Consider the following 15654-nt stretch of genomic DNA (forward strand, 5'->3'; position numbering starts at 1 on the left):
CACCCATCCACACACACACCAATCCGTCCACCCACACCCACACTCATACCCACACCCACACCCACACATCAACCTGTCTGCTCACCCACACACCCATGGAGTGCAGAACAACATAACACCAGTAACAGGATGGCTCAGCAGAGAGAGAGAGAGAGAGAGAGAGAGAGAGAGAGAGAGAGAGAGAGAGAGAGAGAGAGAGAGAGAGAGAGAGAGATTTATAATATGGAACACTGCAATCATGAACTTCGTCATATGTTGCTGTGTGTTGGAATAAGAATCGAGTGGTGTGGGACTACAGTGGTGGTGTTGGTGGTGTGGTAGTTTATGAGTGTGGTGTTGTGCTGTTGTGGTTAAATGTATAGTGAAACAAGGACCTCGTACCGTGGGATTGTGGTGGCAGTGTGGTGGTGTGGTGGTGGTATTCAGTGGTGTTGTGGAAGTGTGTGAGTGTAGTGACCTGCTATAGTGGTGTGGTGTAGGAATATGGTGTTATGGTGGAATATACTGCATATCTAATTGTATCAAAGGAATATGGTGCTATAGTGATGTAAGAGTGTGCTGTTGTGATGTGTTGTTTTGGAAGATCTAGTGGTGTGATGGAGTAGCCTGGTGTTTTAGTAGTGTGTGAAGGCGATGTGGTGTTAAGCTGGTGTAGGAATGTAACGGTGTGGAATAAGGGACTAGTAACGAGGGACTCTAATCACAAGCTGGTAATGTAACAGGGAGGACAGAAAGTGTGACCTCAAACTGCCTCAGCTGGGAAGGACAGCGTAACACCTGGCAACTGTGGGAAGGGCAGGTGAGAATGCAGACACACCTGTATACACACCCATACTGTCCCATAACCATCATCATCAGCAGCAGCATCTTACTAAACCCCCTACACCTGTCTCAAACCATCATCATCATCATCATCATCACTTGTATCCCCACCCATACATGTCACACAGCCATCATCATCATCATCATCATCATCATCATCACACTTGTATCCCAACCCATTCATGTCACAGCCCTCCTCCTCCTCCTCCTCATCATCATCATCATTATCATCATCATCATCACAACTCTTCCTTCCAATGATAAAGAAGGCAGGTGGTAGTCAGAATTAAGAAATAAAAGGCAAGTAAGTAGGAAAGCAATCAAAGGAGTGCCTGGTGAGATGAGCCACATTTTCTGATCACTGATGCCTGCGAAATTCTTGGCTCCATCTCACGGGAAAACACTCAACACAGACAATAAAATATACTTCAAAACTCCGTGATATTTAGATTCTTTCCTGCCTTCACGTGGTGGCATCGACATAACCTTCCAGCTCAACTTCCTGGTACAACAAACGCCCCTCAACTTCCTCCCTATCCCCCGAAAAGAGGATGGTGGACTGTGGGAAATGGGGCAACTTCATCCTGCAGTCCACCGGGTTCGCATTTCATATGAACCTAGGGCTAAAAGAATGGATTATAGTGTGTGACTGATAATATTCTGATAAGGAAAGAGACGAGGGAGCCTCCTAAGACCACGAATAAATAGTAGTGAATATATATGCAGTGAGTCTAAGGAGAGGCTGGGAGGAAAGTGGGGAGTGAGAGGGGAGAGGGAGCATGTAAGAGCGAAGGAAGGGAACGTGAGAGGAGCTGAGGGGGTGAAATGGAAGTATAAAGGAGGGAAAGGGAGAGAAAGGAGGGAGGAAGAAGAATGAAAGAGGGAAGTGAAAGAGGGAGAGAGGAAGGGAAGTTAGAGGAGGGGGAGAGGGAGGAAAAAGAGAGGAATGAGGGAGGGAAAGAGAGAGGAAGGAAGTGAACGGGTGAGGGAGAAGTAAGAGGGGGTTAGGAAAGAGAGAGAGGGAGAGGAAAGTAGGAAAGAGGGAGGGGAAAATGAGAAGAGAGACGGAAAGGGGAAAGAAAGTGGGGGAGGGGTGGAGGAGAGATGGAGGGAGGAAAAAGCAGGAGGAGGAGTAGGAGGGACATCAGAGTGGGAGAGGGAAGGAAGTAAGAGGAGGAAGGGGGAAAGTAAGAGAGAGGAAGAGGAAGAGGAAGGTGAGTAGAGTGGGGAGGGAAATGAACAGGGGTGAGAAAAAGTAGGAGAGGCGGGGTGAAAACAAGAGTAAGAGAGAAGTGAATGCGGGAGAGGGGGAGGAATGGGGGGAAGTGAGAGTTGAGGGCATGAAGTGAGAGTTGGGGGAGGGTAGGGGTGGAGAAAGGGCGGCTTGATGGGATGGAGGGGGGGATCGTCAAGGGCGTAAATACATCGGGGTCACCTGTCCCCACTCTTACTCTTACCTGTCCACAGACCCCCTTCCCCCCCCCGCCCCGCCACCTGTTCCCCCCCCCTTTGAGGTTTTATCCCCGTCCGACCCTGAGCTGACACGAACAGAGAGAGAGAGAGAGAGAGAGAGAGAGAGAGATGGAGGAGGGGACACTTAACTATTTATGTTTCCTTCCTAATAACAGAACTCTTTTTCCCCAAGGTGCAAATTGATGTAGTCGATGTTTGGAGCAAGAAAATGGGTGAGAGAGAGTGAGGTATGGACTCTATGAAACTACATGAACTGACGAAGAACAGGACCCAGTGAGTGAAGGACGTGGCATGTGGAAAGAGAAGAAAAAGATCATTTGAAAAAGGAAAAAGTGTGTGAGGATGGGAGGGAAGGAAGTTGGTTAGAGTGTGTGTGAGAAAGCGAAGTAGGAATGTAGGTACCGTGTGTTGATATGTGAAAAAGCGAAGGAACACACTCACACACACACACACACACACACACACACACACACACACACACACACACACACACACACACACACACACACACACACACACACACACACACACACACACACACACACACACACACACACACACACACACACACACACACACACACACACACACACACACACACACACACACACACACACACACACAAAGACTGAGTGCCTTACCTACAGTATGTGGTGACGTCTTTCTTTCCACTCACTGCTTTGGTAAAACCTTCACAATCTCTTTCAAAATTTGCCCCCCCCCCTCCACACTACCGTGAATGTGTAGCAGCAGTAATAATAACAATAATAACAGAAAAAGAAACACTATCAACAAGAGCAGGAAGAAGAAGAGACTAAAGGAAAAGAAAGAGAAAGAATAAAGAACACGAAGAAGAAGAAGAAGAAGATAAAAAAGAAGAAAAAAAGGCATGGTGATAGAAAGAAAAGAAAAAGAAAAATAAGAAGACATATAGACAAAAGAAAGAGATAAAAAGAAGACTAACAGTAAGGCAACCAGACTGCCACTATTAACTCACTGATGGCAAAGGCCTGACAGGATGGTGTGTTCATACAGATGCTGGAACACTCGCTGGTGATGGCCGCCCCCTGGTCCCTCAACAGCGGCTGCGACGGCTCCGCGAACCGCATACCAACTGTCTTTTCCAGGGTTCGAGTCCCGCCGAAGCACTGGGCTGCGGAGACGAGAAACAAAATTAATCAATGACGATAAAGTGGCTTTTTAAATATCCCTAGAACACGAAACCCGCTACCAAAAAAAAAAAAAAAAAAAAAAAAAAAATAGAAATAATTGCGATAAAGTGGCTTTGTGAATATCCTTAAGCGCCAAAACCTCTAGAATGGATGTTTGAATGCTCTCCTCTAAGTGAAATTCTCCAGATATTAGATTCTAACCATTCCTTTGATGTAAACCCTTATGGACCTCACCCAATTAGTGTCTTAACCCATCAGATCGCATACATCAGGAAAACGTGCCGTCAAAATTAATTATAAATGCCGATAAAATTAACTCTCTAGGCAGGTGCTGTGCTGATCTTCCTGGCAAAAGTGTTCAGACGTCACTAAATACAAACATGTCCAGAAAAAGTGTTTATATGTTAAAATAAATAGCTCTCAAAAAGTGCTAAGAAAATTTTTGTCAAGAGAGTGTAAAGGAAAAGCCAGAAAACTGTTGAAGAATAACATTACAACACAATCGCCAAGAAATCTGCTAAACTTTATCAAATACCACTAAATCAGATACGTTTATGAGAAGCTACAGAACGTGGTGAAAATTTTTTGGCCTAGCTGATGGTGCCAGGATTCCGTGGGCTTGAATGATGAGTTAATGGCAGCGTGGCCCAGTGAAATGGGCAAACTTGGCTGTCTGGACGTTGCTACTCCTCACCCTGCCCTAGGGTAAGAAAGGAGGTCATGATGATGATGATGATGATGATGATGACTAAAATATCGCTAAGAAATATGCTAAAGTCACTAATACAGAGCTATGAAAAATGCTGCAGTCGCGAAAACATAGGGAAATATACTTTGAAAATTCCTAAAACATCAGGAATAATAATGCTAGACTCTTACTAAGAAATATGGTAAACTTGCTAATATATCGCTAAGAATGACACTAAAAATTGCTATAGTCCGTTTGTTTTCACCGGACGGAACTGGGTCACTTCAGCAATTTGACAGCTAAGATGGGGTGGCATGAAATTCAGTGAACCTTAATTCTGAGGTAAATGAGTCTCCTTGGTTACTAGACAAATCAACTCTCCTTTCTAACTGTACATGACCATCAACTGAACTGAAAGGAGCTAGGGATTATCGTCATGAGAAAAAAAGAAAAAAAAGAAATGAGAAAAGAAAGAAAGAAGGAACAAGAAAGAAAAGAATAAAAAAGGAAAGGGAAATAAAAAAAAAGACGAGAGAAAGAAAGAAAATGAATTTTAAAAAATGTCTTATGGTACAAAACGAAATCAATATACAGAAGGAACTTAAAAAAACAAAAACAAAAATCTATCCTACACGTCATCCTATCCTCCAGCACCAGGCAACTCTCCAACCACATAAAGAAAGAATAATACGTCTAGTACTTAAGAGACAGAGGCAGAAATAAATGGACAGATGCAAAGAGGAATGATGTTTGGTTTTATTCTCGCTGCCACTAGACTTGCATTCAGTTTTTGAGGGAATTATCACGCGGGAGGTGTCGAGTATAGTCTCCATTAACTCCTTCTCTCATAAATATCTGTCCTCGATTGAATTACATCATATGAAAGAAGGAAAATTAATTCAGTAAAATAAAGGATAGTCTATAATGCTCCTCTTCCATCCCCCTGGGCAATTTCCCGTGTTCTGAGAGGACGGATTGGTCAACAAAATCAAGGTTTATCCTGCATTATTTATTCATTTCCTACTCCTACTGCCTCACCCACTCCTACACAAGAAGACTGAGCCGTCCCCGCAACACGCAAGATACCCCAAGTGATTTCTAGACACCTCACTCTCTATATCACGGGGTTGAAGCGATTAACCTCTTCACTACAAGTCTCCCCTAAGCTGAACAGAATCACCTGAAGAAAGAAGAGACTAGTTAAGATTTCACGCGTCTTGAAAGAGTTAGGCCCTCGTCAGTTAAGGAAGTTCCATTACACCTCTTCCTAGCCGATTTATTTTGCTTATTACACCTTGCACTCCTCTTCTGTGTTATTTAAATAATTCTGATATGACAATACTCTGCATATAGAGCGTGCAAGATCATTTTATCCAGCCGTATCCAAAAATAAATCGGTAAGGAAGAGGTGCTAGGGAGACAAGAGATCCAACGGGAATACGAGCCTTACACTATTTTTTGGGTGTATGAAAATAACCACCGTATATACATTCGATCAACATGATATATTGATATGGAATCCTTCTCTATCATCTATCGCAAATGAGAACAATAATGACTAACAATAACAGATCAGGATAATAATTTCTTCGCATTAGGAGGAGGAATGTCTAGTGCATATTCTGAAACACAAATTAAAAAAGAAAAATACAAAGTTTAAACAGAAATTTTTACTTAAATATACTTCTATACAGATATACATTAGATGATTACAGTGAAGTGAGAAATGAGGTGGGTAATTATTAAACAGTGCAGACGATACCAGTGTATAAACAACAACACCATGCTGGGCTTCACGGCATCCCTGGGGAGGAGTAAGGGCTTCACCATCTTCAGGTAGAAATCAGATGCAGGGCTGTATGGTAGGCATAAGAGATTCCGTGGCACCTCTTCCTCAGTGATTTATTTTCCATTTTACACATTAATAATCCTCCTGTACGTTACTGTTGCAAAATAAATTAATACCAGAATATATAATTATTAAGGTGCATTATGTAGCCTAAATCGCTAAGGGAAAGGTGCTTGGAACCCTCCCATGTCACCCATAACTCGACCCTCACTCTAATGCGAAATGTCTGATCATACAGGGTGGGGTAAAAGAATAAGAACACATCATTTCACTGGGCCACATTCTGGGCATTTTGTTTCTCCCTGCCACCCACATCATACCTGGCAATGATCAACATAAATGGCCAGAAAGTGACCTAATGAAGTGGATATTCTTACAACTTTTACCCCGACCCACACGATCGGACAGTTGCATCAAAATATATTCGACTCCAACCATGGTGTAGCGAGGCCCAAGGTTGGTGGTGGAACGTATGGTCATATTCGCAGAAAATGAAGATGTGAAATTCTGTAATAAATCAAGCTCTCAATTTCTTTCACTAATTTATCAAATGACTAAGGACTCTCCATTGCATTGGTAGGCATTTTTCCCCACAATTGGAATCATTTGTCTTCTTAAACTGTGCCTTCCTGGTGAAGAGTGGATAGTCCGATGGGACCCCTTTTGTGTTTGAGGAATTCTTGTGTATCATAGGAATTCTCCATCTGTGTGCCAGTGCTTTGCAGGGATATGAAGGGGGCGTTAGGATGCTTTGTAACAAATACTCTTATTTACAAAATTGGGCCTGTAAATTCTCAACAGGGGAGGGGGGATCACCCCCAATACTCCCCCCCCCCTTTTTTTTTTTGGCTACGTTCTTGTATGTATTATATGCAGAAAAACGATTGGCACACAGCACTGTTTCTGTTACGCAATGGAGAAGATTGTCATAAGTATTATCCGTGTCTATGTGCATCTGATAAAATCAACAGAATGCGAACACTTTCACATGCCGCAATGTGTGCAATTGTAATGAATTCAGAAAAATCAAAAGAATCAAAAGTATTGTGCAGACCCAAAAGAAGTGCAGGGTGTCAGTAAGGCGAGGCTTCCGACAACTTCTTCGCCTTCATGCTGTGCCAGTCTCCCACACATACACACAGTGAGGTGCCCTACAGTAGCCTTACTCCATTGCAAAAACATGGTGCCAAATGCACTCATCTCAGATCCTCCGTTTTCTTGTCTGCGCCGCCGGAACAAGTCAGGCGTGTCGTCATCAACGCTGCCAGAAGTGTGGCGAGAGCCATCGATCACTTTTAAAAGAGGGGACTTTGTTTTAAATGCATGTCCTGTTGTTGCGTGTGCTACAGGGTTTGGACGGTGGCCTTTAGTGCTTGCTGGCGTGACTGTGGTTGAGGCTGATGATCTGCTCCGTCGGCTTCCGCTTTTCATATGTCCACCAGCCTTGACCTTCCCGGAATAGGTTATTGTTGTACTGGACACTAAGGAGTAACTCAGGGGTGGTGTATCAGTAGTCACACCACGGGGGGCCAGGTGCTTCGCATGTAAAGACGTGAAGTCAGGCTCTCTGTCACTTGCCAGTTCTCTGTCACCTTCAGTCTGTCTGCTGTCTTCTATTTGTCTGCTACCTTCCAGTTCTCTGCCACCTTCCATGTCTGTGCCAGCATCCAGTTTTATACCACCATCCAGTTCTTTGCCACTTGCCAATCCTCTACCATCCTCCATATGTCTGCCGTGTTCCAATAGTCTGCCACCTTCCACAGTCCTGCCACCATCCAGTTCTTTGACACCTTCCCTCTCTCTGCCGCCTTCCACCTCTCTGCCACTTCCAGCATCAACACCGCTGCCGTGATCTTGTATATGGCTCCCCTCAAGTGCAGGTTCTCCGCTACCTTATGAGACAGTGCGGGTCGTCATCAGTAACGCTAGGAGCACCAACCAGCTGTCTATCTATCTATCTACTGCCAAACGCCCTAATCCCGTACGGGGTGGACACAAACAAATCGTCTCCATGTCGCCCTGTCCTCTGCCATTTCACCAATCAACTCAAACACTATTATTGCTCTGATTACTGGCTCATTTGAAGGTGAACCTAGTGGACTGCAGGCTGAAGCTCCCTTTCCCACAGTCCACCATCCTCCTTTCGGGGGTTAGGGAAAGAGGTGAGGGACTTTTCTGTAACTGAGCTTCTAAATCGCCCGGCCATATCAGCGCCACCACGTGAAGGCGTCCCTCTCTATCACCAAGCAAACACTGAACACCAGATTCCTAACAACTTCTTCCTAGATATTTATTTTGCATTTGACACCTTGATTCGAAGTCTCGTTGGTCAAGGAAACTCCCTAACACCTCCTTTTCAGCGATTTTATTTTTGGGTTGGGTGGTTAATGTCCTTTTGTCAATTATTAGCGCAGTGTATAGCGATACTGGAAGGATTTATGTAACACAGAAGAGGACAGCAAGGTGTAACAAATAAAATAAATCGCTCAGGGATAGGTGTTAGGGATCTTCCTCTTCCGGTGAGAATACGAGTCCTCGATAAAAAAAAGAAAAAAAAGAGGGAAAAGGAAAAAAATATTAGTTGCGAGATGAATAAACAAAATGAGAGAGAGAGAGAGAGAGAGAGAGAGAGAGAGAGAGAGAGAGAGAGAGAGAGAGAGAGAGAGAGAGAGAGAGAGAGAGAGAGAGAGAGAGAGAATATTACTTTAGCAGAAACGTCAAAAAAAAGTTTAAATTTTTCCCACATCTCAAATTCCTTCTTACTCGTTCCCTCATCTTCATTACAAAGACATATTTTAGTTACGACAGGAATTTCATCGTAAGTTTTGTGCATCTCATCGTAGCCAGAAGCCGGGAAGGATGACTGGCAACCTTGAAGCTTCCCCGTGGATTAAAAGAGAGAGAGAGAGAGAGAGAGAGAGAGAGAGAGAGAGAGAGAGAGAGAGAGAGAGAGAGAGAGAGAGAGAGAGAGAGAGAGAGAGAGAGAGAGAGAGAGAGAGAGGGTCCTTCTCCTATGCCTGACTTGCAATGAAGGAAGGAAGGAAGGAAGAAGGCAGGAAGGAAAGAAGGAAGGCACAAGTCCTCACAGTAAGGTAGGATTACGTGGCACTTCTGATATTCTTTCCCAGTATAGTCACCAGTCACGAGGTAAAAAAACATCTTTATCTACAGGTAACTTGACAAAGTGTAAAGAGAACCCAGTGACCTCAAGCCTGAACTCTGACCTTGACCTTTGACCCCTGAACTTTGATAGATTACAATAAAACATACATAAATACATACATGGATAAATTCATACATACATTCATACATACATACATACGTAAATTCATACATAAATACAATAAAACACACATACATTCATATAAACATACATACATTCATACATACATAAATTCATAGACACATACATACATACAATAAAACATACTTACATTCATACATACTGAACATACAATAAAACATACATACATTCATACATACATAAATTCATATAAACATACATACATACATACATACATACAATATAACATACACACATACATACATACATACATGCATAATTTCACACGTACATACATACATGCGTAATTTCATACATACATACATAGGCTACATACATACATACAAACGCACTCATTCATCGTAGCTGCCCTTTCGTCACTGTTTATGAACAAAAGAACATTTACAGTAGTAGTTTTAACCCATTCAGCCCGAGGAGTCTCTTCAAACTTAAATAAAATCGTCAGACGCTTGTTAATAAAGATACAAATTACATCTTGGAGTCAAAGGATTAAGGAAAAAGTACTGACCGGACCACAGAGAAGATGTTTGATTACCGTAAACCACTTAAGACATTTATTTAGTTCTATCTTTTCTGCTATTGTGTGCTCCATTCTGCTTATCGCTTATCAGTTTTGTTTTTGCTACAGCCAGATGATTATAATTAGCTCTGGGGGAACTTTTACTGAATATTCCAAACTATAGTATCATTCGAGGTAGCGCGAAGACACAGCATTTGGCACTATGTTACACTACACTCACCCACATGATGCCTACCTGCCGGATGGTGATCTGGTTGAATCAGGTATGTGTGAGTTTGATGTGGTGTGATTGTGGTGTGGTGTGTGTCGTGGGTTGGAGTGTGTGTGGTGTAGTGCTTTGGTGTGATTGTGGTATTGTGTGTGTGTCGTGGGGTGGAGTGTGTGTGGTGTAGTGCTGTGGTATGATTGTGGAGTGGTGTGTGTCGTGGGGTGGAGTGTGTGTGGTGTAGTGCTGTGGTGTGATTGTGGTGTGCTGTGCCTCTTGGGGTGGAGTGTGTGTGGTGTAGTGTTGTGGTGTGTGGCTTATGTGCGTGTGGTGTGGAGTGAATCTGATAGGGAATGGATGGATGTGGCGTGATGTGTTGTGATGAGGTGGGATTTAGTCTAAGTGTGGGGTGGTGTAAGTGTGGTGGAGTGAGGTGTAGGACTGCGTAAGATGGTGCCTAAACCTTTGCTAGCATGTGTGGGGTGATGGACTAATCCGAACTTGTCTCCAGATACAACAACGATAAGAAATTAAAAAAAAGAAAGAAGGTAAACACATATCACTCTCACACACCTGTCGTCTCGAGCAGGTAACAAGGCGTCATAGCACTGAAGGGGGTAAGGAATAAAGCTATGTGTGCTCCTATGACTCACCTAACATTGTCCCCTGAATATCACCTAACATTGTCTAATGTCACCTAACACTGTCCCCTAAATATCCAGTTAAAATAAGCGCCACTACCCCGACACGTACCGACCTTGGAGTTTTCTGGGCGGGAGGCGTGTTCGTATTTCGCGCTCACAAAAACCTGACACAGAATCCGGGCCTTAGTTTATCGAGGGAACGTGAGTCTTGTGCAACCTGTCATCTCCAAGGCTCTATTCTCGTCGCTTAAGAAGGCTCCCTGGCACCTGTTCCTTTGCGATTTATTTTTGGTTACGGCCGGTTAATATACTCGTAATTTTGTACTTTGTTTATTAAGAGTAAGGTGATATTTGAGTGATTAAATAATGCAGAAGAGGATAGTAAAGAATAGTAAGCAAAATAAATCGCTTAGGAAGAGGTGTTAGGAAGCTTCCTTAACACAAGCCCTATTGTACAGCCGTGAAGAGAGGTTGAAGAATAGGACTTAAGGCAACGAAACACTCCGTCAATACTGTGCAAAATCTAAATGAAAGACGCTGCACAAGAAGCTGGATTTTTTTTTCTAGATTTTTTTGGGTCATTCTTATTTGATTTACACTTGAATTTTGAGGTGGATTCCCTAAAATGGTGACCTCACTGTGTATCACTGCTAAGAGAGGTCGTTGCAGTGGAAGGAAATTAACTACATAACCCAAGGCGTAACTCGCACGAAAAGGCTCGGTGTTTGTTTACGAAATGAATCAAGGACAGGAAGTGGAAAACAGGATCCCACTACAGCTATTTTTAACACTGGCTAAAATTTCTTAACTACATCGTGACTTTCATCCTAACTACGCGTTCGTTCGTAAGTTTTTGTTCCCTGGAGCCAAGGTCATTAACAAATACCAGTACGTCAATAATCTTTTACCTTCTTTCATGAAAACACAAACACATTAATCTGACTGGGTTATGTGCGCTGCCAATACTTCTTAAAATGACTATATTATCTGACTGACGATATACTTCCTTGTACTGTCTATTGTATGTATGGTACTTAACCATAATAAGGTGAAGTCTGTCAGTGCCCCTAGGAATATACTTTGGCTGTACTGACTACTAATAAAATACAGCAAATGTCGATCTATTGCCAGACGTCTTAATCCTGTAAAGGGTGGCCACATACCAATCGATTTCATGTCACTACCTTTAATTTACGTACCTGACTGGACAGGTAAGTGAGGGATTAATGAGAGCTATCTAACCCTCCGTATCAGAAAAAAAAAAACACTCCTAAACTGAATAAAATCGCATTGAAAAGGTTAGAAAATAAGACAGACCACCGAGTATTAACAAGTTGGTGCCAAGATCAAGAGAATTACTTTGATCTTGGTTGGTGCAATAAAGGGGTATGAACCGTACCTGATGTGAGGGCGGGAACCACAGCCAGTAAAGACACCAGCAGCAGCAATGGCGGTCGACACTGTGGGAGAGGAAAGAAAATTATTTAAAAAAGCGATAGTAGCAGTCAAGAGGTGTGGGTGTTGTTGTCGTGGTGTGGTTGGTGTTGATGTCGTGGTGTTGGTGTTGTTGTCGTGGTGTGATTGGTGTTGATGTCGTGGTGTTGGTGTTGTTGTCGTGGTGTGGGTGTTGCTGTTGTCGTGGTGTGGTTGGTTTGTCGTCGTGGTGTGGGTGTTGTTGTCGTGGTGTGGGGTATTATTGTTCTCTTGACCGCATCTTCATTTGGACGTGAACCCCGTGGACTGCAGGCTTTAGTCACCCATCTCATGCAGTCCACCATCATCCTTTCTGGTGATAGGGGGTGAGGAACGTTTATATAACTGGGCAGAGGAATCGCCCGGCTATATCTGTTCCACCACATTACGACGCTCCTCTCCAGCATGATACAGAGAAGTGGAATCTCAAAATTGTTTCTTGGAAGAGGTCAGAGGAAGAGTGAGAGTTGGTGAAGATGACAGTGACGATGCCAGGCTGTAATAATGATGAATACAGGATATGATGATACTGATGACGATGATGGTGATGCTGCATGTAATGATGTGGGGATTATACTGACGGTACAAGAAGTGATGATGGCAGTACGAAATAGTGATGACGCGGAGAGGAGGGGAGGGCAAAGAAACCTTGAGCCTGGGCAGAAAAAAAGGAAGTGATGATGATGATGATGATGATGATGCCGATGACGACGATGATGGTGATGATGATGCTGATGATGGCAGCGAAAGTGAAGAAAATCGTGATGGGGATGACGAGGGAGTGGGATGTGGGTGAAAGTGAACTGTAAGGACTGAAGAGGTTGAAGGGTGATTTGGACAGAGGGTAGCCTGATGGTGTGTGTGAGTGTTGTGAGGTATTGTGCAGTTTGTATTGTGGTTCCGTATTTCTATTTTGCTTTATTGATTGCTAACTCCTCTTCCTCACCGACTTATCCTGAACAACACACATTAATTATCTTGTATTTTAGTGATGCAAAATGTGTTGGTATTACGTAGCTACACATGAAAGAGAAAGTAGGAGATCGGAAATAAATCGCTAAGGAATAGGCGTTAAGAATCTTCTGTACCAACCATAATATGTCAGATACTATGGACACGACAGCACGATTATTAAATTCATCATCATCATCATCATCATCAACAACAACCACAACTACAACAATATCATCATCAGCCATCATCATCAGTAACAACAATAACATCACCATTATCATCATCATCCAGAATCTTCCTCACCTAAGGATGAGGTGAGGTAACGTCCAAGAACAAGGAACAAAAATTGATAGAAGTAGAAATTAACCACAAGTCTGACCAATTGAATGGACCACACACTCATTCACTCACCATTCAAGCCCACGGAATCCTGACTCCTCATCACAAGCATAAATATCCATACATACGCGATTCATACTATTTCAGTGTGACGGTTTAAGATGTGTGCGTTAATGAGACAGACAAGTAGAGACAAGGTGTGTGTGTGTGTGTGTGTGTGTGTGTGTGTGTGTGTGTGTGTGTATGTGTTAGAAAGCGTGTACACAGTGACGCACGCTGTATGAATGACGAATGATGCCAAGCATGGTTCATTTCACTGTGTATTCTGGTGATAGTTTCTCTTAATTTTCGTGTTGCCATTTCCCTGCTTCTAGGTACTGACAAATCCATTCTTGTTAAAAGCATATTAGGGTAGGATGATGATAACGGTGTGTGTGTGTGTGTGTGTGTGTGTGTGTGTGTTTAGGATAGATACATAGGTAGACATGTAAGTAAATCTTCTCTCAATCGAAATGGAACCTCCTCCAAATCGAGCCTTTTACACCCACCGATCGAATTCTGCTCGAACAAATGTCAATGTAAGAAGCAGACTCGGCGGCAGACTGAATAACCACGTGCAGGGCGATGGAGGACGAGGATCAGGAGGGGAAGAAAGCTATTCCTTGATGTCCACACACTGTCTGCTTAATCTTCACCTAGGCTACATTCACGTCTCTTATAACTAAATAATTTACACCGTTTTTACATTTTTCTAACTTATTCCATGTCAAAGATGTCACCTGCTTGTTCTGGCTTACCTGTGGCTTAATTAATACCTTAGGAGAGAGGCCTGGAACAGCTGCTCCAGGCCTCTCTCCCGAAGTGATAGCAAAAGTTACCCCAAAACCACCAAATGACATCGTTGACTTGGAATAAGTTGAAAAAAAACTTAATACGGTGGAAATAGTGTAGTTGTAAGAGACGTGAATGTAACTTGAGTGACGCTGAAGACTAAGTGGACGGTGTGTGGACATGTGGAGAAAAAACTGTTCGAAGTTACTGTGCTATAATTATTGTACTTTTAAGTGTTTATGATCGGTGTAGTGTACAAGTGGACCGGACGTGGAGCAGCCAGTAGCAGGTGGAGCCAATGAGCATGTGGAAGAGGTCCGAAGTCACAAGGTAGGTAAAATCCATTTCTTGTTGTATTTCCTCTTCGGTTTATTACTGTCTACTGATATTACGGTTCTTCAATGCGTCTTTATCTATAATTTATCGAGGAACACAGACAAAACCCATACAGTTATGAAGTATAGTCATTTTATAACTTTTCCTATCTGGGGCATCAACCGAACCATCTTAAATATATATCAGCTCCAGGTTCTGTATAGCAGGCCCTTATCGAACGTCTTCATGTGAAACTATTGGCTATATAGTCATTTTCCCCCATTTAGTTCGATATAGCAAAGGTTTAATAGATAGATGAAGAACGATATAGATAGATAGATGTGTGTGTGTGTGTGTGTGTGTGTGTGTGTGTGTGTGTGTACAGTACAAATCACGCATGTATGGTTCATTTCACTGTGTACTTTAATGACACTTTCTCATAATTTCTGTGTGCTCCTTTCCCTACTTCTAAATGCGGTAATTCTTCGACACCAAATTCTGCATACTGCAAGGAATTAGGATTGTGTCTGGACTGAAAAGAAGTGTATTTTGTCTGTCTGTCTACAGCCAGACGCCATAACCCCGTAATGGGTGGCCGCTTGACTTTGAATTAGTTGTTTTACGGGAAGGGGCACTACACCAGCCCACTTGTTGACACGTAGAGAACACGTATGGACTGGTTATATGGTTTCCACCCAGCGCTGTAAATGGTTCTCTGGCTTACAGGAAACCATTAGGCTTGTCACTCAATGTAAAGTCACCTGAGAAGGAAAGAAGGGTAATAAAAAGTGACAGGAAAGATGGGAGAAGTAGGAAGAGAGGAGGGCAGACAGAAAAAGAATGATAAAGGTGAGGGGAGAAGTAGGCAGCATTACATCAAGGTAGTGGATGATGGTCGCCACCACCTACCGCCAAAAATTGTATTGCGGTTGCTAAAATTAAGTAGCAAATTTAACTGGCATATAAAAGGCCTAAGTTTAATAGTAATTAATAATAATAGCAATAATAATGACGATGATAATGATGATGACGATGACGGTAATGACGATGGTGATAATAATGATG

The 15654-nt window shown here is 42.8% G+C and overlaps 1 protein-coding gene across 1 annotated transcript in view; it reads right to left on the bottom strand.

Moving 5' to 3' along the window:
* Nucleotides 1-14342, bottom strand: part of LOC145416953 (uncharacterized) — a 66364-nt gene extending 52022 nt beyond the window's left edge. The window contains exons 1-4 of the mRNA XM_080285804.1: nucleotides 14241-14342; nucleotides 12077-12137; nucleotides 7171-7896; nucleotides 3293-3448 (exon numbers count right to left, since the gene is read on the bottom strand). Coding sequence (XP_080141930.1) covers nucleotides 3293-3448; nucleotides 7171-7896; nucleotides 12077-12137; nucleotides 14241-14342 — 1045 coding nt within the window. The remainder of the gene's footprint in view (nucleotides 1-3292; nucleotides 3449-7170; nucleotides 7897-12076; nucleotides 12138-14240) is intronic.
* Nucleotides 14343-15654: the final 1312 nt, after the last annotated feature.

This window comes from Coenobita brevimanus, chromosome 108, assembly GCF_032717465.1.
Source record: "Coenobita brevimanus isolate Jiangsu-jjx chromosome 108, ASM3271746v2, whole genome shotgun sequence".
Taxonomy (NCBI): Eukaryota; Metazoa; Arthropoda; class Malacostraca; order Decapoda; family Coenobitidae; genus Coenobita; species Coenobita brevimanus.